Here is a 16,751-nt window from a genome sequence, read left to right as displayed (position 1 = left end):
TCTTTAATTCTTTTAAATATATTGAAGTTCTGCTGCTATGCTGACACTGCTGTTTAATAGCAGCTCTACGTGGTGGAAGTGGCCTGGAGAGTCACTGGGGTGAAGGTGACACAAGCCCTTTTGTTCGAGGAGTTCAACAGAGGATGGCCAAGGAACCATTGCAACTGTTCATAAGTCTGGGATTCCCTGAGATGGAGTAAGGCTGTGCTAAATGGGGCTGCCTGGCCTCTTCAGGCTGATGAGGCATGAAAACAGTTGGAGCAATAGCCAGGAGCTTTTCATAATTCTCTCTCTCCTTGGTACAGATGATCTGCAGAGGCAAAGATAAAAAATGAAGTCACTGCCTTCCATCTATGGTTAGTTTAAAAAATGTGTAATGAGTGTTTCTCCCTTGCTCCTGCTGTTCTGTGCTTGACATAATTCCTCCATAACCTATTAGATTTGCCAGACAGCCGGTTCTTTTTTTATTAAAAAGGACACCCGTGCTCCCTTCCCTGGCAGAATTTGGCTTCAAAGCTGTTCTGCAGGATCAGTTGTCACAGAGTTTTCTCAGCTTCATTTGCTGTATCATATTAAAAGAAAGGAATAAAAAAAAAAAGAATGTACAAGAAAGAAAAAAAAAAAAATCATTCAAGGAAGGTGATTCACTGCTCAGATGTTAGAAGACTTCCTGACATGATAGAAGCTAACAGTGGCAGAGGTAAATCTCAGCCCAGCTATTTAGCTTGAGGTTGCCCGAGGCTTTTGTTCTCAGGTGGGTCTGTGCAGCTGTGGGAAGCTCACAGGGCAGGTAAGACCGGAAGCGCCAGTTCATAGTGCTTCCTTGTACTTGTAGTGAAAAAGAAGGCAGGACCCCTCTCCTGCCAGTGCTTCTCCTTCTGTGTTCCTCAGTGAATGAAAAAAAACCTCTAAGGAGTCTTCTCAGAAGGTCTGCATGTATTCAGTCCTGGTCTTTGTCGAAGGCTTATATGTCAGGAGCCATAATGATGACACGTGCACTGGAACTACAATGCTTGCTGTGCTGGGTATAGAGACAACATTTTGATTGCATTCTGACACTTATTTTTATTAGCTCACATGTAACATTTCCCTCTGGGCCTCAGCCCATCCATTAATGTAAGTAACTAAGCATAACTCTCTTGAAGCTGACCCAGTTTTGCTTGCTGACAAACTCGCCCTTAGCTTTGTTACACTTTCAGTACAACAGGGGTGTGAGCTGTGTTCTGCTCTGGGTCGTTACAAGAAAAAAATTTTTCCAAAGAAGTGTGTGTGCAGCCACAGGGGAATTCCTCTCCTGTGTGTCTAGCGAAGGCACAGGGGCCAACAGAGGGTATGTGTGAAGAAAGAGAGATGCACTTCAAAATAACAATAAACTCCTTTATGGCAGGTCATGTCTCACTCCCACAGGAACCCTTCCACTTCTAGAATGTACATTGGATAGTAAAGCTCTTTCCAAAAATGTATTACCAGGCATTTAGGGAGGCAAGTTCAGGTGTTCTCGCTACTCTTCTGCCTCATGGCAAGGACATTTTGATTCATGCTCGCCACTTACAAATATACTTTGCCCTAGGGACATTATTTTTAACTTGCAAAATTGCCTTTTCCAGGAGAACAGAATGCTAGTGGGCAGCTGCCACGCAAATCCTTCCCAATAACAGAGGCATCTGAAATAGAGGCAAAGCAAGTTCTTCATTATTTAAATAAAGTTGTATCTATGTTTGAGTGGAGAGGCACAGAAGTGAGAAAAACTTTCGTAGTTACCTTTAGTTTTACTCCCAGCAAATTCTCTCTTTTGTTAATATAAAAAAACTCTTGGGATGCTTGCACATCTCTGCCATACTCTCAGCAACTCCCATTCTCTATTTTCACTTTCCTGAAATGGAGTTTCATCAAGATAAGCTTGTATTCAAGTCTCCATTTCTGTGTCAGGAATTTTATTCAGACTCTAATCTACCCTAGAAGGGCAATTGGCGAACCTGATACTTAAAACATTACTTGAAAGACTTTTTCCAGAGGATCAGAGAAAATGAAGATACTAAAATTGGTGACATTCCTAGGGCATAACCAGACAGAATTAGCCTTTGGCCAAACATGTTAATTGAAAGGTGTGAGATTTGCCTCCAGATCAAGTCATCTAGACGTAGATGCTTTCATGCAAACTAGTTGTCTAACTTTCCATGACAATAAAGTCAAGTTCATTTCAAAGATAATTGGCTGGTACTGTTTGAAACATCCACATGGGACCTACAAGAAAATTGCATCCTCCTGGACAAGCAGCTGTAGGCTAGGCAGAAGGGCCTAGGACCTCTAAAAAGGTATTAGATACCTATGTTTAGGTGAGTTTGACTCAGACTGAGTACAGTGTATAGATCCTATTGTGCACCAACAGAGTCAACAAACCCCTGCCCACACTGACATGTCTTACGCTGACCTAATATACCCCGATAATTACCAACAAACTCTGTACTCACTGTAAGCCCAAGGTTTAGTCTCAGTATATAGTCCATTAAAATATACACACTGGAAACCGCAATCCAAGCAGCTCATTACTTCTCCTCAAGGGCAACTAGAGGACATCCAAACAGGTTTAGGGAAGATAGTGAGTTTGAAGTGAGTAACCTACCACTTTGCTTTCTGACACTGAGAACAGAATATCAAGGACGTATCAATGAGTCATGATTTTTATATGCATTTCTTTTTTGTTGTATTAAATACAAATGAACCTTTTGGGATAGTTCTGTGTCCAGAAAAATACGTATATTTCCACTCTGTGTCTCCTTCCCCCAGTTGAAAAAAACATAAAATTTCAGTCATAAAAATTCATCTCACCTAATACGTATATCTAAAATGTAGCTGTCAAAGGCAGTCACATTAATGTCCTATTATAGTCAATGAAATGCGATTTATCTCCTTTAGGATTGGTATCTGTTATGAAAGAAGTTGTCCCCTGGATGTCCCTATTTCTCTCTGTTGCCTATAAAAATTGTCTGCAATGATGGCATGATGGCATAGTATAGCTAGCTAACTTTTATAAATCTGAGGTAAAAGTCAGGCCTATTAAAATTGCATTATAGGATGAAACTAAAGATTAAGTCCTCGTCCCACTGAAAACTGAAAACATGAATAACTGAGAGAACCATGCTCTGGCTTACAGGTTTGAGAGCTCAAACCCAGCAGCATCATTTGCTGTACCAAAATACAGGGCTGGCAGCCTGCAAGTAGCTTTCTGAGCACTGTTTTTGACACTGATACTGACTCCATCTGCATCTTGGGTAAAATGATTTCTTGATTTGACTATTGTCTGTATTATTACCAATCTCAAAAATGCACTCTGAGATTGTGTCCAGACTTGTAGCTCTCTGTGGATTAAAAGAATGATTTAAAGGTATTAAATTATCTTTCATTAAAATATTTTGCAATCATTTAAATTCTTCAATGTAGGACCATTATCATAATACACTGTTAAATTATTCCATTGTGCAACACTTCCTTAAGATTAACTAAGCAAACTGTTTTTTTCATCCTATTCAGTTTGGAATTCCTTACTGTAAGTTAAAGAAAATCACAGGCTGCACGTTGTTACTGTAAGAATGAGAATAGAAAATACACAAAAAAAAATCAATGACAAGCCTACATAATATGTCTCTGAGTGGGTTTAGGAGGTTGATAGAAATTATTTGACTTGAGTGATAAGGGTATCTGGGAGGTCAAGAAGAGATTTTTCTTTTTTTTTTTTGAGTACAGAATTACAGCAATATTGGTTTGATTCTGCTGAAAAACATTTTCAATTTTTCTGTTTTATTTCAATGCGAAAAGAGTAGCGCAGTAAGAGTGACTCTTAGCTTTTGGAGCTCTTTTTTCTCTTTGTCTCTTACTGTTTTGAAGATGTGACAAATGCAATCTGTATTCCTGAAAAGTCACGCATATATTCCGTAAACAAAATATAGTATAGTTAAAGGTACATTTTTCCTTCCTGCAACCAAAAAACTGAGGTGGTGCTTTTTAATGCAACTTCAGTATTTTAGAGGAACATAGGAACTGTTCTGAAGAGCAAAACAGCTGTCAGCACTTTGCCTTGCCATCTACAGGATGCTGGTTAGGCTATAATTTCTTGCTAATTAACTGATCTAAAATAGAACCCTTTGTAACTAGTCCATCAGCAATCCATGAGGCTTGCGTTGCCCACATCTCTTTTAACTTTGGCAAAGGCTTACAGTTTCTGATCTTGATGTCTTGTTTGATTTGCATTTCTGTTTTGAGACTAACATTAATTACACTGTCAAAACAGATTTTATCGTTTACGTAACATGGGCTGCCTACAGACCTAAGTTTCCTCAATATGGAGTTAACAACTTACGCACTGAATGACTTGATTACAGTAATTCCTTTTATACTGTTCTCCTCCTGGAAGACTGTAGTGTGTACTTAGACTCCAGCTTTTTCCAAATTTAGTGGTCTCATTTCCACTTAATTGTTAGTTTCCTGTACAAAATCAGATAGATGTACAGAACTTAAGCCTAAAAGGATCTACTCCCAATATCAAGTCTAACCTGATGCACACACAGATTTCTTTTTTAAAAAAAAACTCATCCAGTAATTTTGACTTACCCCAGTAAATTCTGATTGAGGTTACGTGTCATACCAATGATTTCAGTCTTTTTTCACAAGTGCTATATAGATTCTGTTTAGCAGAGAGATGTCAAAAACAGATGCCGCTTAAAAAATAGCATTTTACATGGGATTAATATGACAGCAGCATCTCCGTGACATGCTGTTTTGAAAAACTCTTTAAAAAAAGTCGTATATAAGAAGCACAAATCTTGCCTATATCAATAATATGTTATGATAATGGTCCAGATCCTGAGTTTGTGTGAATTGGTCTGATTCCACTGACTTCAATATCAACAACTTCAGTGGGATCAACAGCATGGTCTAGTCCAGTGTCTAAAACCGTGCAATCAATTTAAAAGCTACAATAATACAGAGGGTTTACTTTTCATACCTCTGTGGACCTACAAAGGGACCTTGGGCCAAGCTATTACTAACTGCTGTGTAGTAGCTCCAGCAGAAGGGATCAAGGAGCAGGAAATTAGGATTTAGTTATTAATGCAGGCAAATTCTGTGCAGGCTTGTTTTAACAGCCAGCTCACAGGGGATGTGGAGCAGAGGAGATGAAGCTCCCACCTTTCCAGTGACCACAGGTAATGGACGACAGGAGAGGTTATGTCCCAGTGCATACCAGAATCCTACCAGTGCTGCCACAGGGACAGAGCTTTTGGCTAGAGTTCCTCTCACCCCTTTAGCCATTTCAAAATTAGATGTCCTGATCTGAGCTGGTTGTCCTTGATTCTCTTTATGGTTGGCGGAGAAAAGTAGGCACCTGCATAGGATGATTCATTTCCTGGTGGAATAAGCATCTAAGATGGGTGAGAATTGCCTCCAGAATTGCTTATTTTTCTCCCAGTAATTCTAAAAGAGAACAGACAGCTAACTTAGACTCGGATGACTGTTTTTTCAGTGACTAATGTGAGGTGAGATGGATTCCCATGTATAGTTCTCAAACACTGTCTTGAAGGTATGATATAATTCATTGTTACTAAAAGACCCTACTTAAAAAACTGGCAAGGTATAAATGTGGCATTTTGCCCCCATGGACTATGGCAACATGAGACCATCAATTAACATCTGACTTTAGGACATAACAAATATCCAGGTTTATCTAATGTCCTGGTTTCAGGATAGAGTTGGATTTCTTCATAGTAGGTGGTATAGTGCCATGGTTTGGATTTAGTGTGACAATAATGTTGATAACACACTGATGTCTTAGTTGTTGCTAAGTAGTGCTGACAGTAGTCAAGGACTTTTGAGCTTTCCATGCTCTGCCAGGTGCACAAGAAGCTGCGAGGGGGCACAGCCAGGACAGCTGATCCAAACTGGTCAAAGGGCTATTCCATACCATATGACGTCATGCTCAGTATATAAACTGGGGGGGGGTTGGCCAGGGGGCAGCGATCGCTGCTTGGGGACTGGCTGGGTATCGGTCAGTGGGTGGTGAGCAACTGCATTGTGCATCACTTGCTTTGTATATTATCATATTTCCCTTCCTTTCCTGTCCTATGAAACTGTCTTTATCTCAACCCATGAATTTTACTTTTTTTTCCCCCGATTTTCTCTCCCATCCCACTGGAGAGGGGCTGTGAGTGAGCAAATGGCTGTGTGGTGCTTAGTTGCTGACTGGGGTTAAATCACAATACCTAAACATAATACATGTAAAATGACCCATCAGGAAGAAAGGTTGGGAAATCATAGATCCCTACCGCCCAGACAATGCTTTGGGTTATATAATTTAAATAAAATGCAGCCCATCATATAAACTGTGCTGATAAAACTCATCTGGGTGTAAGTAGTCTTTCCAAGAAAATATCTCACAAAAATATCACTGTGAATATATATCACTGTTTCTTACTGCTTAATCTGGAAAGCAAGAAACAGGGATCTTTTCATGGATATCCAAGCTCAAAAAGATTCTCTCTGTATAAACTGCCTGGTCCCTTTACTGGCTAGGATTCATTGTGGAGGGCTGAATGAGAAAAGGGAAGCAGGGAAGTTAACAGCTAAAGTATCTCTCTGATTATGTTTGAGGGAAATCTATCCAAGAATCGATTAAAAGACTTAATTTAAAACAAAATTCTCTCTTGAATTTCAAGCAGTGACGTTGGTAAGTTTTAATGACTATTTTTGCAAGGTTTGAATATCCTTTCAGTTCAAAAAAATGCTCTCGTTACCTTAAAAATGGAGGAACTCTTGAACATGGAAAGCCCTCAGAAATGGCAGGATCTTTCACGAGCAGAGCAGCAAGCAAAGGCGTGGACCTATCCAGGGAGCAGCAAAGAAAAGGGCCGGAGGAGCCCAGACTGTATGAGAATGTGACGTGTCTTCCTCACCTGCCCTACGCTCATGTACAGCTGATGTTTCAATTTAAATGCAAAGTGCCTGCGTTTGAGAAGTACTTTGAAGGACTTGCATTCACATTCAGTTAGCACTGCCTAGGGTCAGGTAATGGAGCAAAACACTTTTTTCTGTGCAGAGCCTGAGCATGTACTGCTCCAGCATTGAAAAGAGAAAGTAGACCCCAAATCACTGGTGTAGGTCTTTGAGGTGGCCACTGATGGCACACATCGAAAACAGCAGACTTGGATCCAAACAGACTAATTTACCTTAACCTTTTCCCCTCATTCTAGTTGATCACTTCTTAATTAAGTAGCCAGAGGCTACACATGTCAAAACTAAGCATTTCTAAAACATCTCGTTATGACTGAACTTTGAAGGTGTTACTGATTGAAGAAGGAAACCCATTTCTAACATTTCAGAATTGGCTTAGGAAAAGCCAGATTTGTTTTGTAAAAATTAAACTGGCCTGTTCAACACTACAGTCTCCTTTTAATTATGTTTGGCATTGGAGACCAGCGTATAATGGAAGTTGGCAAGAGGCATATATAAAAAGATGTGTCCCAACATCCTCTCTTTTAAATAGGGACTTGTGTTCTTATTTTTGACATCCATGGCTTGATTAAAAAATCATCAGAGTTCATTCTTTTTATGGGAAATAAACTCTTTCAGTGGCTGAGATTCCCCCCCCCCCCCCCCAAAACTCTCCTTTGATTTCTTAATGGTCTTTTAATGTTCTCCATTCTTTGTTTTGAGAAGTAACTGTTATGCATCCATACATACGTTTTTATTTTAAGAGTAACTCGGAGGTCCTGACGACCATGATGGAGCATAGTGAAGAGATTTCAGGGCATTTGAAGGACAGCCATGCTAGCTGGGACTGTGAAAACCTTCGGCTAGAACAGTATTCATGATGGTCAGAAGACTATACTGAGTACTCTTTTCATACAGGATTAGATTTAATTGTGGCCTTTCATTATGAGAAGGTCTCTTTTTCCTCTCCTGAAATGGTTTCAGGGTTAGCATTCACCTCCCCTGTGCAAAGCAGAAGATCTAGCATCAGCCTGGGAGTCTGCACCGTGTTTCTCTCGGTGCTGTGGTTCCTCAGAGAAGCCCTGTCTGCCTGTAGCAACATGCCCCTGGGAGCTCTGCCTCCAGGGCAGCTCCGTGCTCCCTGCAGAGTAATTATCCTCCTTCTGAATAAACCTCCTTGCAAAACAGAAAATCCAGTTTACTCCTGCCATGTGTCATAAGGGACAACCGTTTCCTTTAATTGATGGTCCTTTCATGTAAATTCATCATCCAGTTAACTTGTGATGTCAGCCTAAATAATGTTATTTTGACTAAGTGCTTAGTGGTTATATTGATTTGTAAAAACCCCTCAGGTGACTCTATCTTGCAAATGGACCAACAGCAGTGATTTATTAAAAGGCTGCCTTTTGAAAGGTGTTCTGAATGTCACCTACGGCCACTGATATTTCATCAAATATATCACGTCTCTCCTTCTGCCTTTTGTCTGTGAATCTCTATGGATAACCTGAAGTTATATCTAAATTGAATTATTTTAGTCATTTTATTTCTAGTACGAACTGTGTTGGCACTGAAATATGGGCAGAGCAACTGACTTATTTCTATGGCTGTAGCAATGGTAACCTTAAGCAACTTTAGTGAAATGCACTGTAGATTAAAAGGAATATTCTGCTTCCAGGTATATCAATTAAATAATAAAAAAAATCCTGTTACTTATGAATTATCAGGAAACTTTCCTTGGATTTCTATTGTATGTGTCCAAACTGTTAAATTGCCAGTTCTTCAGTGCTGGGATTGTCTTCTTGGTTACTCTGCAGAATTACCATAATGCCTGATACTCTGGTTCTGACAGGCGCTTCCCGGCTGGAATCACAAAGCACATAAGAGAAATTCATGTGATTTACAGATTAGGTCACTTGTAGCCATCCCTGTGCCAAATTCAGCACTGATAGGCAATCTTGTATATGTGAGGGTCATCTGGCAGTTAAGGTATCAAATGTAAAGCGTGCTAGGAGAAGATAACTGGAGCTGGCATAAATGGGCACTGCAGTCTACATAAAGGCAATGACCCTTACAAAAACAAATTGATGCGTTACACTTTTTCCTGCCTGAGTTACAAATTAATGCATTTTATGCTGCATTGCTACCTGCTCCTTTCTGCTAAACAATTTATACCTGGTTTTCATCATCATTTAGTCTAAGCCACTATGAAGCAGCACAGAACCATTTTGTTTTCTCTCCATTTCTCTGACAATGTCCTTCCTTAAAGGAAAATCCAGTGGAGCTGATTGCACATGTTTATGTGGAAGTGGGGCAAGTACCTGAACAGTTAATACTTTGATTCAAATAGAAGTCTGAAATACCCATATAGTTTAGAATTAGAACATTTTTTTACCATTTTTATCATGTTTGGTTGATGATCATAATCTAACAGACTGTATCTTATGAGCTCCAAGAAAATATTTTTCCTACTTCATTAAAAAAGGAAAAAAATAAAATCAGCTTTCTATATTAAGACAGCCTTTGAATACAACTGGAAGGAAAATTTTAGTTCCTTTTTCATAATTCCTTCTGTGTTTAGTTTAAACATTAAAAAGATATATTTACCTCTTGTGCCATCTACTTTCTTTTTCTTTGCATTTCAGTGCAGCTATAGATTTTACAGATTGATTAACAGCATAGCAGAAGGCTGTTGCTTTTACTTTGCTTGAGTCTCATTGCTCGGCAGCAGGATCAGTGAGAGAAATATCAGGAGTGCCCAGCATATGCACACTAAAACTACTCAGAAAAATAAAGAAATCAGAAATTTTTGGTCATCTTCTGTGAGCCACAGAAACAACAGACGATTATCCGGGATTGATGTTTTATATGTCAATTGATGTTTTATTTGTCAAAACGTGAAGAACGCCTCCGCTTCTGCTGAAGTCCACAATTTAAGTCGGTCTGAAGTCATACAGCAAGAGCTCTGCCCTCCTGGCGCTCTGCTTTTGCACGCCTCTGTCCTCGCACTTGTTTCATCCGCAGCCGTTGTGCTGGCTCTGAGACCCAGCTTGTCTTGCTGTGACTGCAGACAAGGATCCTCCATCCCAGTCGCCTTCTTCCCAGTTCAGCTTTCAGCACCAGTGCCCTGGATGGAGTTACTCACGCGCTGTCCTTGGTCAGCACTCGGTGCCCCGGGGCTGCATTGCCCAGCACCAGCCCTCCCTGCAGGGATGGCAAAACCCACCACAGCTCTGGGGTTTGTAGAATGATGGACCAAAAAATGGGGAAGACATGAAGCAGCGCTGAGGTGGTTTTATGTGCTTGCTTTGAGCTAATAATCGCTAAGGCAAATAAAATTGGCAAAGTAGTGAATGATGCAAAGCTGAAAGGAGCTCCTGTCCATCAGCATAAGAAGGGGATGATAAATGAAAAGGAAGTGCATTTTCTGTTAGGAAAAGCAAATGTTTCTTCCCATATATAATAAGTGGTATGTACGACTGCTAGGGCCAAGAATTGGACATGATAGAAAAAGACATTACTGCTGATAACAGGAACATTCACAGATGTAATAATTAATGGAAACAAATTTTGAAAGTGACATAAAATTTCATGCTTCAGACCTTAAGCCAATACTTATTTATTAGAAACCTAAGACCAAGGATGAGCAGTAAATTATGGATTACAGGGTCACTTTTCTCCTTTAACAAGCCCCTAATCTATTATGTAGTCATTTCTGAAGTCAGCAACAAATACCAAGTTTATCTAAGACAAGTCTTGGTCACATTATTCCAGTTATCCCATTTACTTCACTAGAACCACTGGAGTGATTAAACTAAATAGAATTTGGTGGCAAGATTTGCCTCGTAAATTCACACCTCCATCCTCTTACCTGAGTTTGTTGCCATCTCCAGTTAGTCCCAGATTTCTGTGGCTCTGAAACTGTTGTTCCAGATATGAACTCATTAACTGTGTAGAGATGGATTTTTTTATTCTCTGTTCAATAGGTGATCTCTGTGACTAGCTTAGAAATTAATCAGATTTCTTCCTGCCATATTTCATTGTAAATGTGTAGCCAGTTTCTCATGAACTTTCAGTCTTTCTCCTGGTTTCTTCTCCTTGTTGAACTTCTGTGCGTTTTTTAATTCCTGTTTAGTGCTCATGATCGAATGCTTGCCAGAATACTGCAGTAACTGTAATACTTGGTGGCTTTAGGACATGTCACTCTACCAAAACAATCAGAAATTTCCAGAATAAAATATTCAATCCTAGGGGAAAAAAAGAGAAAAAAAAAAAGCAGCAAGTGACTGTTTTGATTTTGCCACAAGGAGAATTTTTCTTTTTTAGAAATGTAAATGAAGATTAAGTTAACTATGAAGGGTTGCAAGAGAAGTTTAACATTTATATTCATTAGACAGAGAAGTGATCTGCTGCCCAAATAGTAGGGATATACTTGCTTGTTTCATTATCACATTTACCATATGTTTCGTTATTCACTGCTATTCTTTTGCATGAAGACAGATGGTAAAAAACAGTAAATTAGTTATAACAGTGATAACCTGTCTTATGTTACAGGTAAAAATAGCTTCCTGTTCTGGATTTCATTCACCCTATTTCACCCCAATGACTCTATTTCTAATGTTTCCCAGCACTTTGATCACTTGCATCTACATTTGCAGGGGGAAAGTGGGGGAGCAGTATTATGGCAACTCTTTTTGTGGAAACATTCCTTAGAGCCACTGCTTGAGCTCATAAGACACTGTCTTAATTTCTAAGCTTTACAGCCTCTCCCTTCTTTCGTGAACTTTCTGTATTCCCTAAAGCGCCTGAAAAATATTGGGTTTTTCTTTCTTCTTAACTGCTGGTTACAAAACTGACAGGAGATAAGATTGGTGATAGGGCAACAAGCGGCACTTCAAAAAAAGCATACAGTCTCAGAATCTGAAGAGCATGTTTTCACGTGTTTCACTCTGTTAGAGCAATTTAGCTCAGAGCAAGAATCTCTGTAAAACTCTACCAGAATTGTGTGGCATCGGGAGTAATTTAAAACATGCTTCACATGAAGGTTTTCATTTCCTAGCTCTGCCTCACTCTCTTTAATTTATGATCACCCTTTTATTTATGATTATCAAGAAGCAAAATTTAAGAGTAGTCTTCTCTAGGGTCACTTTTCCCATAAGCTAGCCTGGTGATACAGGCTCAGCAGTCCCAGGTATTAGCAAATGCCTAAACTAGTCTCTTCTCTCCAGAATGCTGCAGCATAGCCTCCTACCAAAAACCACAAAGGGAGAGATGCTCCTTTTGACTTCATTGCTCATCAGTCCATATTTGTATAATGGGAAGAGGAACCTTTGTAGAATCCTTTTTTTGGACGCAAGTAACCCCAGTTCCAAGGTTTCCTGAGTCACTGTTGCAATGTCAAAGCAATTAACAACACCAGAAGGCAGCAAACCTGTTCCTTAAGTCATTCATTGTCCTGGTCTCTGCATGTATACGTTATGCTATTTCAGTATTATTGATATGGAGAAACATAATTATTTTATTTATCTTCCTGCAATTATACAAGAAATTAATTGGACTTGATTTTCCTGTACAGGAATACATAAAGCTATATCACGATGCATTTTTGCATCAGTTGCTAGTTTTATGAATTATACATGCTTTGGGGAAAAAACATTTCTTTAACAGAAATGCTCTTATTAGTACCAAAAAAGTATAGTAAGCTTGGACAATTAGAAAACTCAGCTGTGTGATATTAATGACTAAATATCTATCTCTATGAAATCTCTAAAATTTTGTAAGGAAGCAGTATTGGCACAATTCTGCATCTGTAGAGGTGTATTGGATGGGTTTTTGAGCCTTTTGCTGCAAGACAGCACCTATGTTAAACCAGCCTCAGACCTGCTCTGCTCATCAGGCTAAAAGTCTTAGTTCTGCTTATGTATATCCAGTTGTCTCAGTGTTGCAGACTCATTTTTATATCTATATTTCCATATTCTCTGTATTTGAGTATATCCCCCTTCAACGTATGTTCTAAGGATTTAAGGCTTACTGCAGGATAATAGATAAAAAGTCACTGCTTTTGGAAATACTTGTAGTTATTGCTTGTTGTCCAAGTATCTAGTAGATTTGCATATATTGTAACGTTTTTTGCATGCCTGGAATTTCCTTTTATTAACCATATTGTGGATATTTTTAAAACATATACTTCTTGTATAAGTAGCCAATCTTGCCTAATTCCAGCCAGTACACCTGGAAGTATTTTTAAAGGTTAAAGTCTGGCATACTTTGAAGTAGAAGTTTCTGAATAATATTTTGTTCCAGCATATGGATGCTACTTTCTTAATATACTGTATCAATACAGAGCCCACAGTTCAGATGATAACAAGAGGAAAAAAAAGTCTTCCTTTATTTCTCTTATCAGCTTTACCCCATGTGGAAACAACCTCAGAAGCCCCAGTGTGTACCTACCCAGCACAAGTCTTAACACACACAAATCCTCACTAACTCTCTTTCATCTTCACCATAATCTGTGACTCCAATTTCCAACCCTTACTTCCTGCTTGAAATAAAATGTTGCTGTGGATACCCATCTGACTCTGGGAGACACTTTCAACTAATAGTGAGGTTCACAAGGAGCGCTATGTTGCACCATCTTCATTTTTAAGTAGCATAATCTTAATGTTAAGGTGACTTCTGTTGTGAAGTTTCCATCAGATTAATCTTGATTTCTCTTTTTCTTTTTTTTTTTTTTTTGATTCTTTCCATAGCTGTAACTTACACAAGTTACAAAAAAACACCGCCACCGGTACCCCCCTCGTACCACTTCCAAGCCACTGATCTCAGTCACGGCACAGAGCAGCACAGAATCCACCCAGGACGCATATCATGACAGCCGGACTCAGAGGATTTCCCCGTGGCCGCAGGATGGGCGAGGGATGTACAACTCCACTGACAGTTTGGACAGTAACAAGGCCATGAATCTTGCCTTGGAAACGGCAGCTGCGCAGCGCCACGCGTCCGAGAGCCAGAGCACCTCGATACGAACCAGTGATAAGGCCATTTTAGTGACAAAAGCAGAGGAGTTTCTTAAGAGTCGACGTTCCTCTATAGGGATCCAGGTAGCCTATCATTAACATCTGTTCTGTGATGAATTGCTTGCCTTTTTTCTGTAAATAGCATAGAATGAGTCATTCAGCTTCACTGGTTCTAATAATCTAACAAACAACCCCTGGCTGCTTAACGTTAATTGTAATTCACATCATGGCAATGTGGCTGTGCAGAAAAGTCTTTGGCTAATATGATGTACCTGGAAGAAAATGAATGAATAAATCTCTAGGGAGGTTACCTGTCATTAACACTTGATATGAAAATTATACTGCAGAGCTACAGGTGAACAGCATGTTCATCTCCTTCCCTCCATGATTTCACAGTCCTTTTTATAGAATTATGCCAGCTCTAAAATGCTTGACTGTATTTTTTCCATTATCTTTCTCTTTTGACCTTGGAAAATGTGTAATGCTGCTGGATCTTCAAGTTACTCTACTTAAAAAGAGCCTCCCCTGCCCCTACTTTTAGTTGTGCTGGGGAGAAGGTACCAAGGAAGAGAAAGAAATGTGCTAGTGTAGATACGGCAGAGTTACAGACGGCGAGTAATGAAATAACAATAAGCACAGTCTTTGAGCATTCCTCCATTTGTCCACCAAAAAATGGAATATTTATTTCACCTGACAAAATGTGAAATGTCAGGTTGTGGAAACCTCAGTTATGTTGTGTTGTTTCAGGTGAATGAAATAAGATGATTCCAAAAGCAAATTCTGAACACTATTCCTTCTACTAAATGGAAAGCACTGCAGCTAGCAGTGGTCATTTGTTTAAATCTCTAAGAAATACCAAGTAGTAATAAAAATCAGAAAGTTGAACTTGCAAAGAATGCAAAGTCGTTTGAGACACAGGAGTGGAGGAAAATTTAGGCTTCTGTTCTGCTGTTACTTAGACACATATATAATTTTAAGTATGCTAATATTCCCTTTTACATCACTAGGATCACTTCTGTGCTTAAAAATCTCTACTTTTGCCAGATCAGCTCTAGAGGAAATGCCATGTATTTTGGCGTAGTTACAGGTATTGTGGCGACAGCAACATAGATCCTGAGAATGTAACAGTCCATGTAACAAAGCCCAGCGAGTGACTGTACATCTACTAGGAAGTATATTATTTTCTTTAAAAAGTAGTAATTCCATTTCCATTAATTTCAAAATACAATCAGGGAAAAATATTTAGGTTAAGCATGTCACAGCTGCTGATTGAACTTCACTGTTTAACATCTTAGTGTGGTATAATTTTGCTGTTACACAACGTATTAGACTAATGGGAAGGCATAGGCTTTGCCAGCAAGCTGCTTGTGCATTTCTTGACATAAAAGTATTTGCTTCTGCTTCTTTAGATGCAGAAGAGCAGAATGCAATTTAACAGCAATGGTAAAATATTCAGATGGCTACTTTTCAAATGTTTTACAAAGTGATTAGTGTATCCTAAATTGTTTAGAGAAGAGGCTTAGCAGATAACAGTGAAAAGCTCAAAGGAGCAGCAAGTAATTTTTGGTACCTTTTAGCTCCTAATCTGAAATTTACTTTTCAGAAAGGAATAGTATCTAGTGTTGCTCTTATCTCTTCATTACAGCAGCTGTGCACAGTGGTATTTAACAATGTTGGTGTCTTGCTTTAGTCAGTCCTGGTATTTCAGCAATTAATTCTGAAACTTTGATTACATCACTTGATCCTGTTTCTTACTGCAGGTGATGACCAGTACTTTTCACTGGGCTCTGACCCTTCTTGGTATGTGGTGTGCTTAATAATATGTGCTTATAATCTGCAAAAACATCAGTGCAATGATTTCCATGGAGGCAGCGAATCTTCTGTAGCAACTTATCATCTGATGCTTGGCCCGTAATACCGGTCCTCAGGTGCACATGCTGAAAAAGGCAAATATTGTTTGCAACAGCAGGTCTTAGAAGGATGAGCTGTTTGTTATCTTTTGAGAAGTACAAACTGCTTGGTTGTACCATTTGGCATTAGATAAGGTTAAAATTGCAAAATTACCCTCAGCACAGTATCCTGAGAGTGCATTTTAGTTGTTTGGGGTTTTTTCTGCAGTAAGTTTCAAACTTCACATTAGTGTGAAAAATACCGTTCTGCAGCATTTCTAAGCAGGAACTGCATTTTGTTGTATTTCTGTCACCAGGTTTGTAAGGAATAAAAACACGTAGAATACTCTTATTGCAAACTACAAAATAGTAGTTAATGCCCCCAAAATACAGGTGCAGTATTTAATTTCTTTTAGACTTCTGCATCAAAGCACCTTAGAAAAGGATGTTTTTTATTTGCATATTTCCTTGATTGACTAAACGACTTGTTTTCGCATTAGCATGCCATTCCAGGGTAATGCATTGAATTTGCATTTATTTGCATTAATTAATTTGCTATCAGGATGGTTAATTTGTGCAGTTTTAAATGTTTCATTACTCTAACACATTGGCATGAGAATGCCTGCCAATGGACCTTCATACAGGACCAAAGAGGCACAAAGATAGAGAATGACCAGCGATGCCTCTTCACGTAGAACTGCTATGGACCCAGCCCAGGGCTCCCATGTCTTTGATATATATGATTTCTGTAGTGCACATGTAATGCATAGAAGTCCTCTTAAAAAGTCCTGGCATACTAGGCACGTGCCATAGGATTGGTATTCATGTGCACAGGGAGCACAAGCTCCTAGGGGAGCCCTGGACTTAC

General features: G+C 39.2%; 1 protein-coding gene across 1 annotated transcript in view; it reads left to right on the top strand.

The window, feature by feature from the left end:
* The window catches only part of DLGAP2 (DLG associated protein 2), a 325,523-nt gene that overhangs the window by 281,750 nt on the left and 27,022 nt on the right, over positions 1-16,751 (top strand). Inside the window, 2 exon segments of the mRNA XM_075706970.1 lie at positions 13,728-13,768; positions 13,770-14,078. Coding sequence (XP_075563085.1) covers positions 13,728-13,768; positions 13,770-14,078 — 350 coding nt within the window.

Source organism: Pelecanus crispus, chromosome 3 (assembly GCF_030463565.1).
Source record: "Pelecanus crispus isolate bPelCri1 chromosome 3, bPelCri1.pri, whole genome shotgun sequence".
Lineage (NCBI taxonomy): Eukaryota > Metazoa > Chordata > Aves > Pelecaniformes > Pelecanidae > Pelecanus > Pelecanus crispus.
This window is presented reverse-complemented; position numbering and strand designations above follow the sequence as displayed.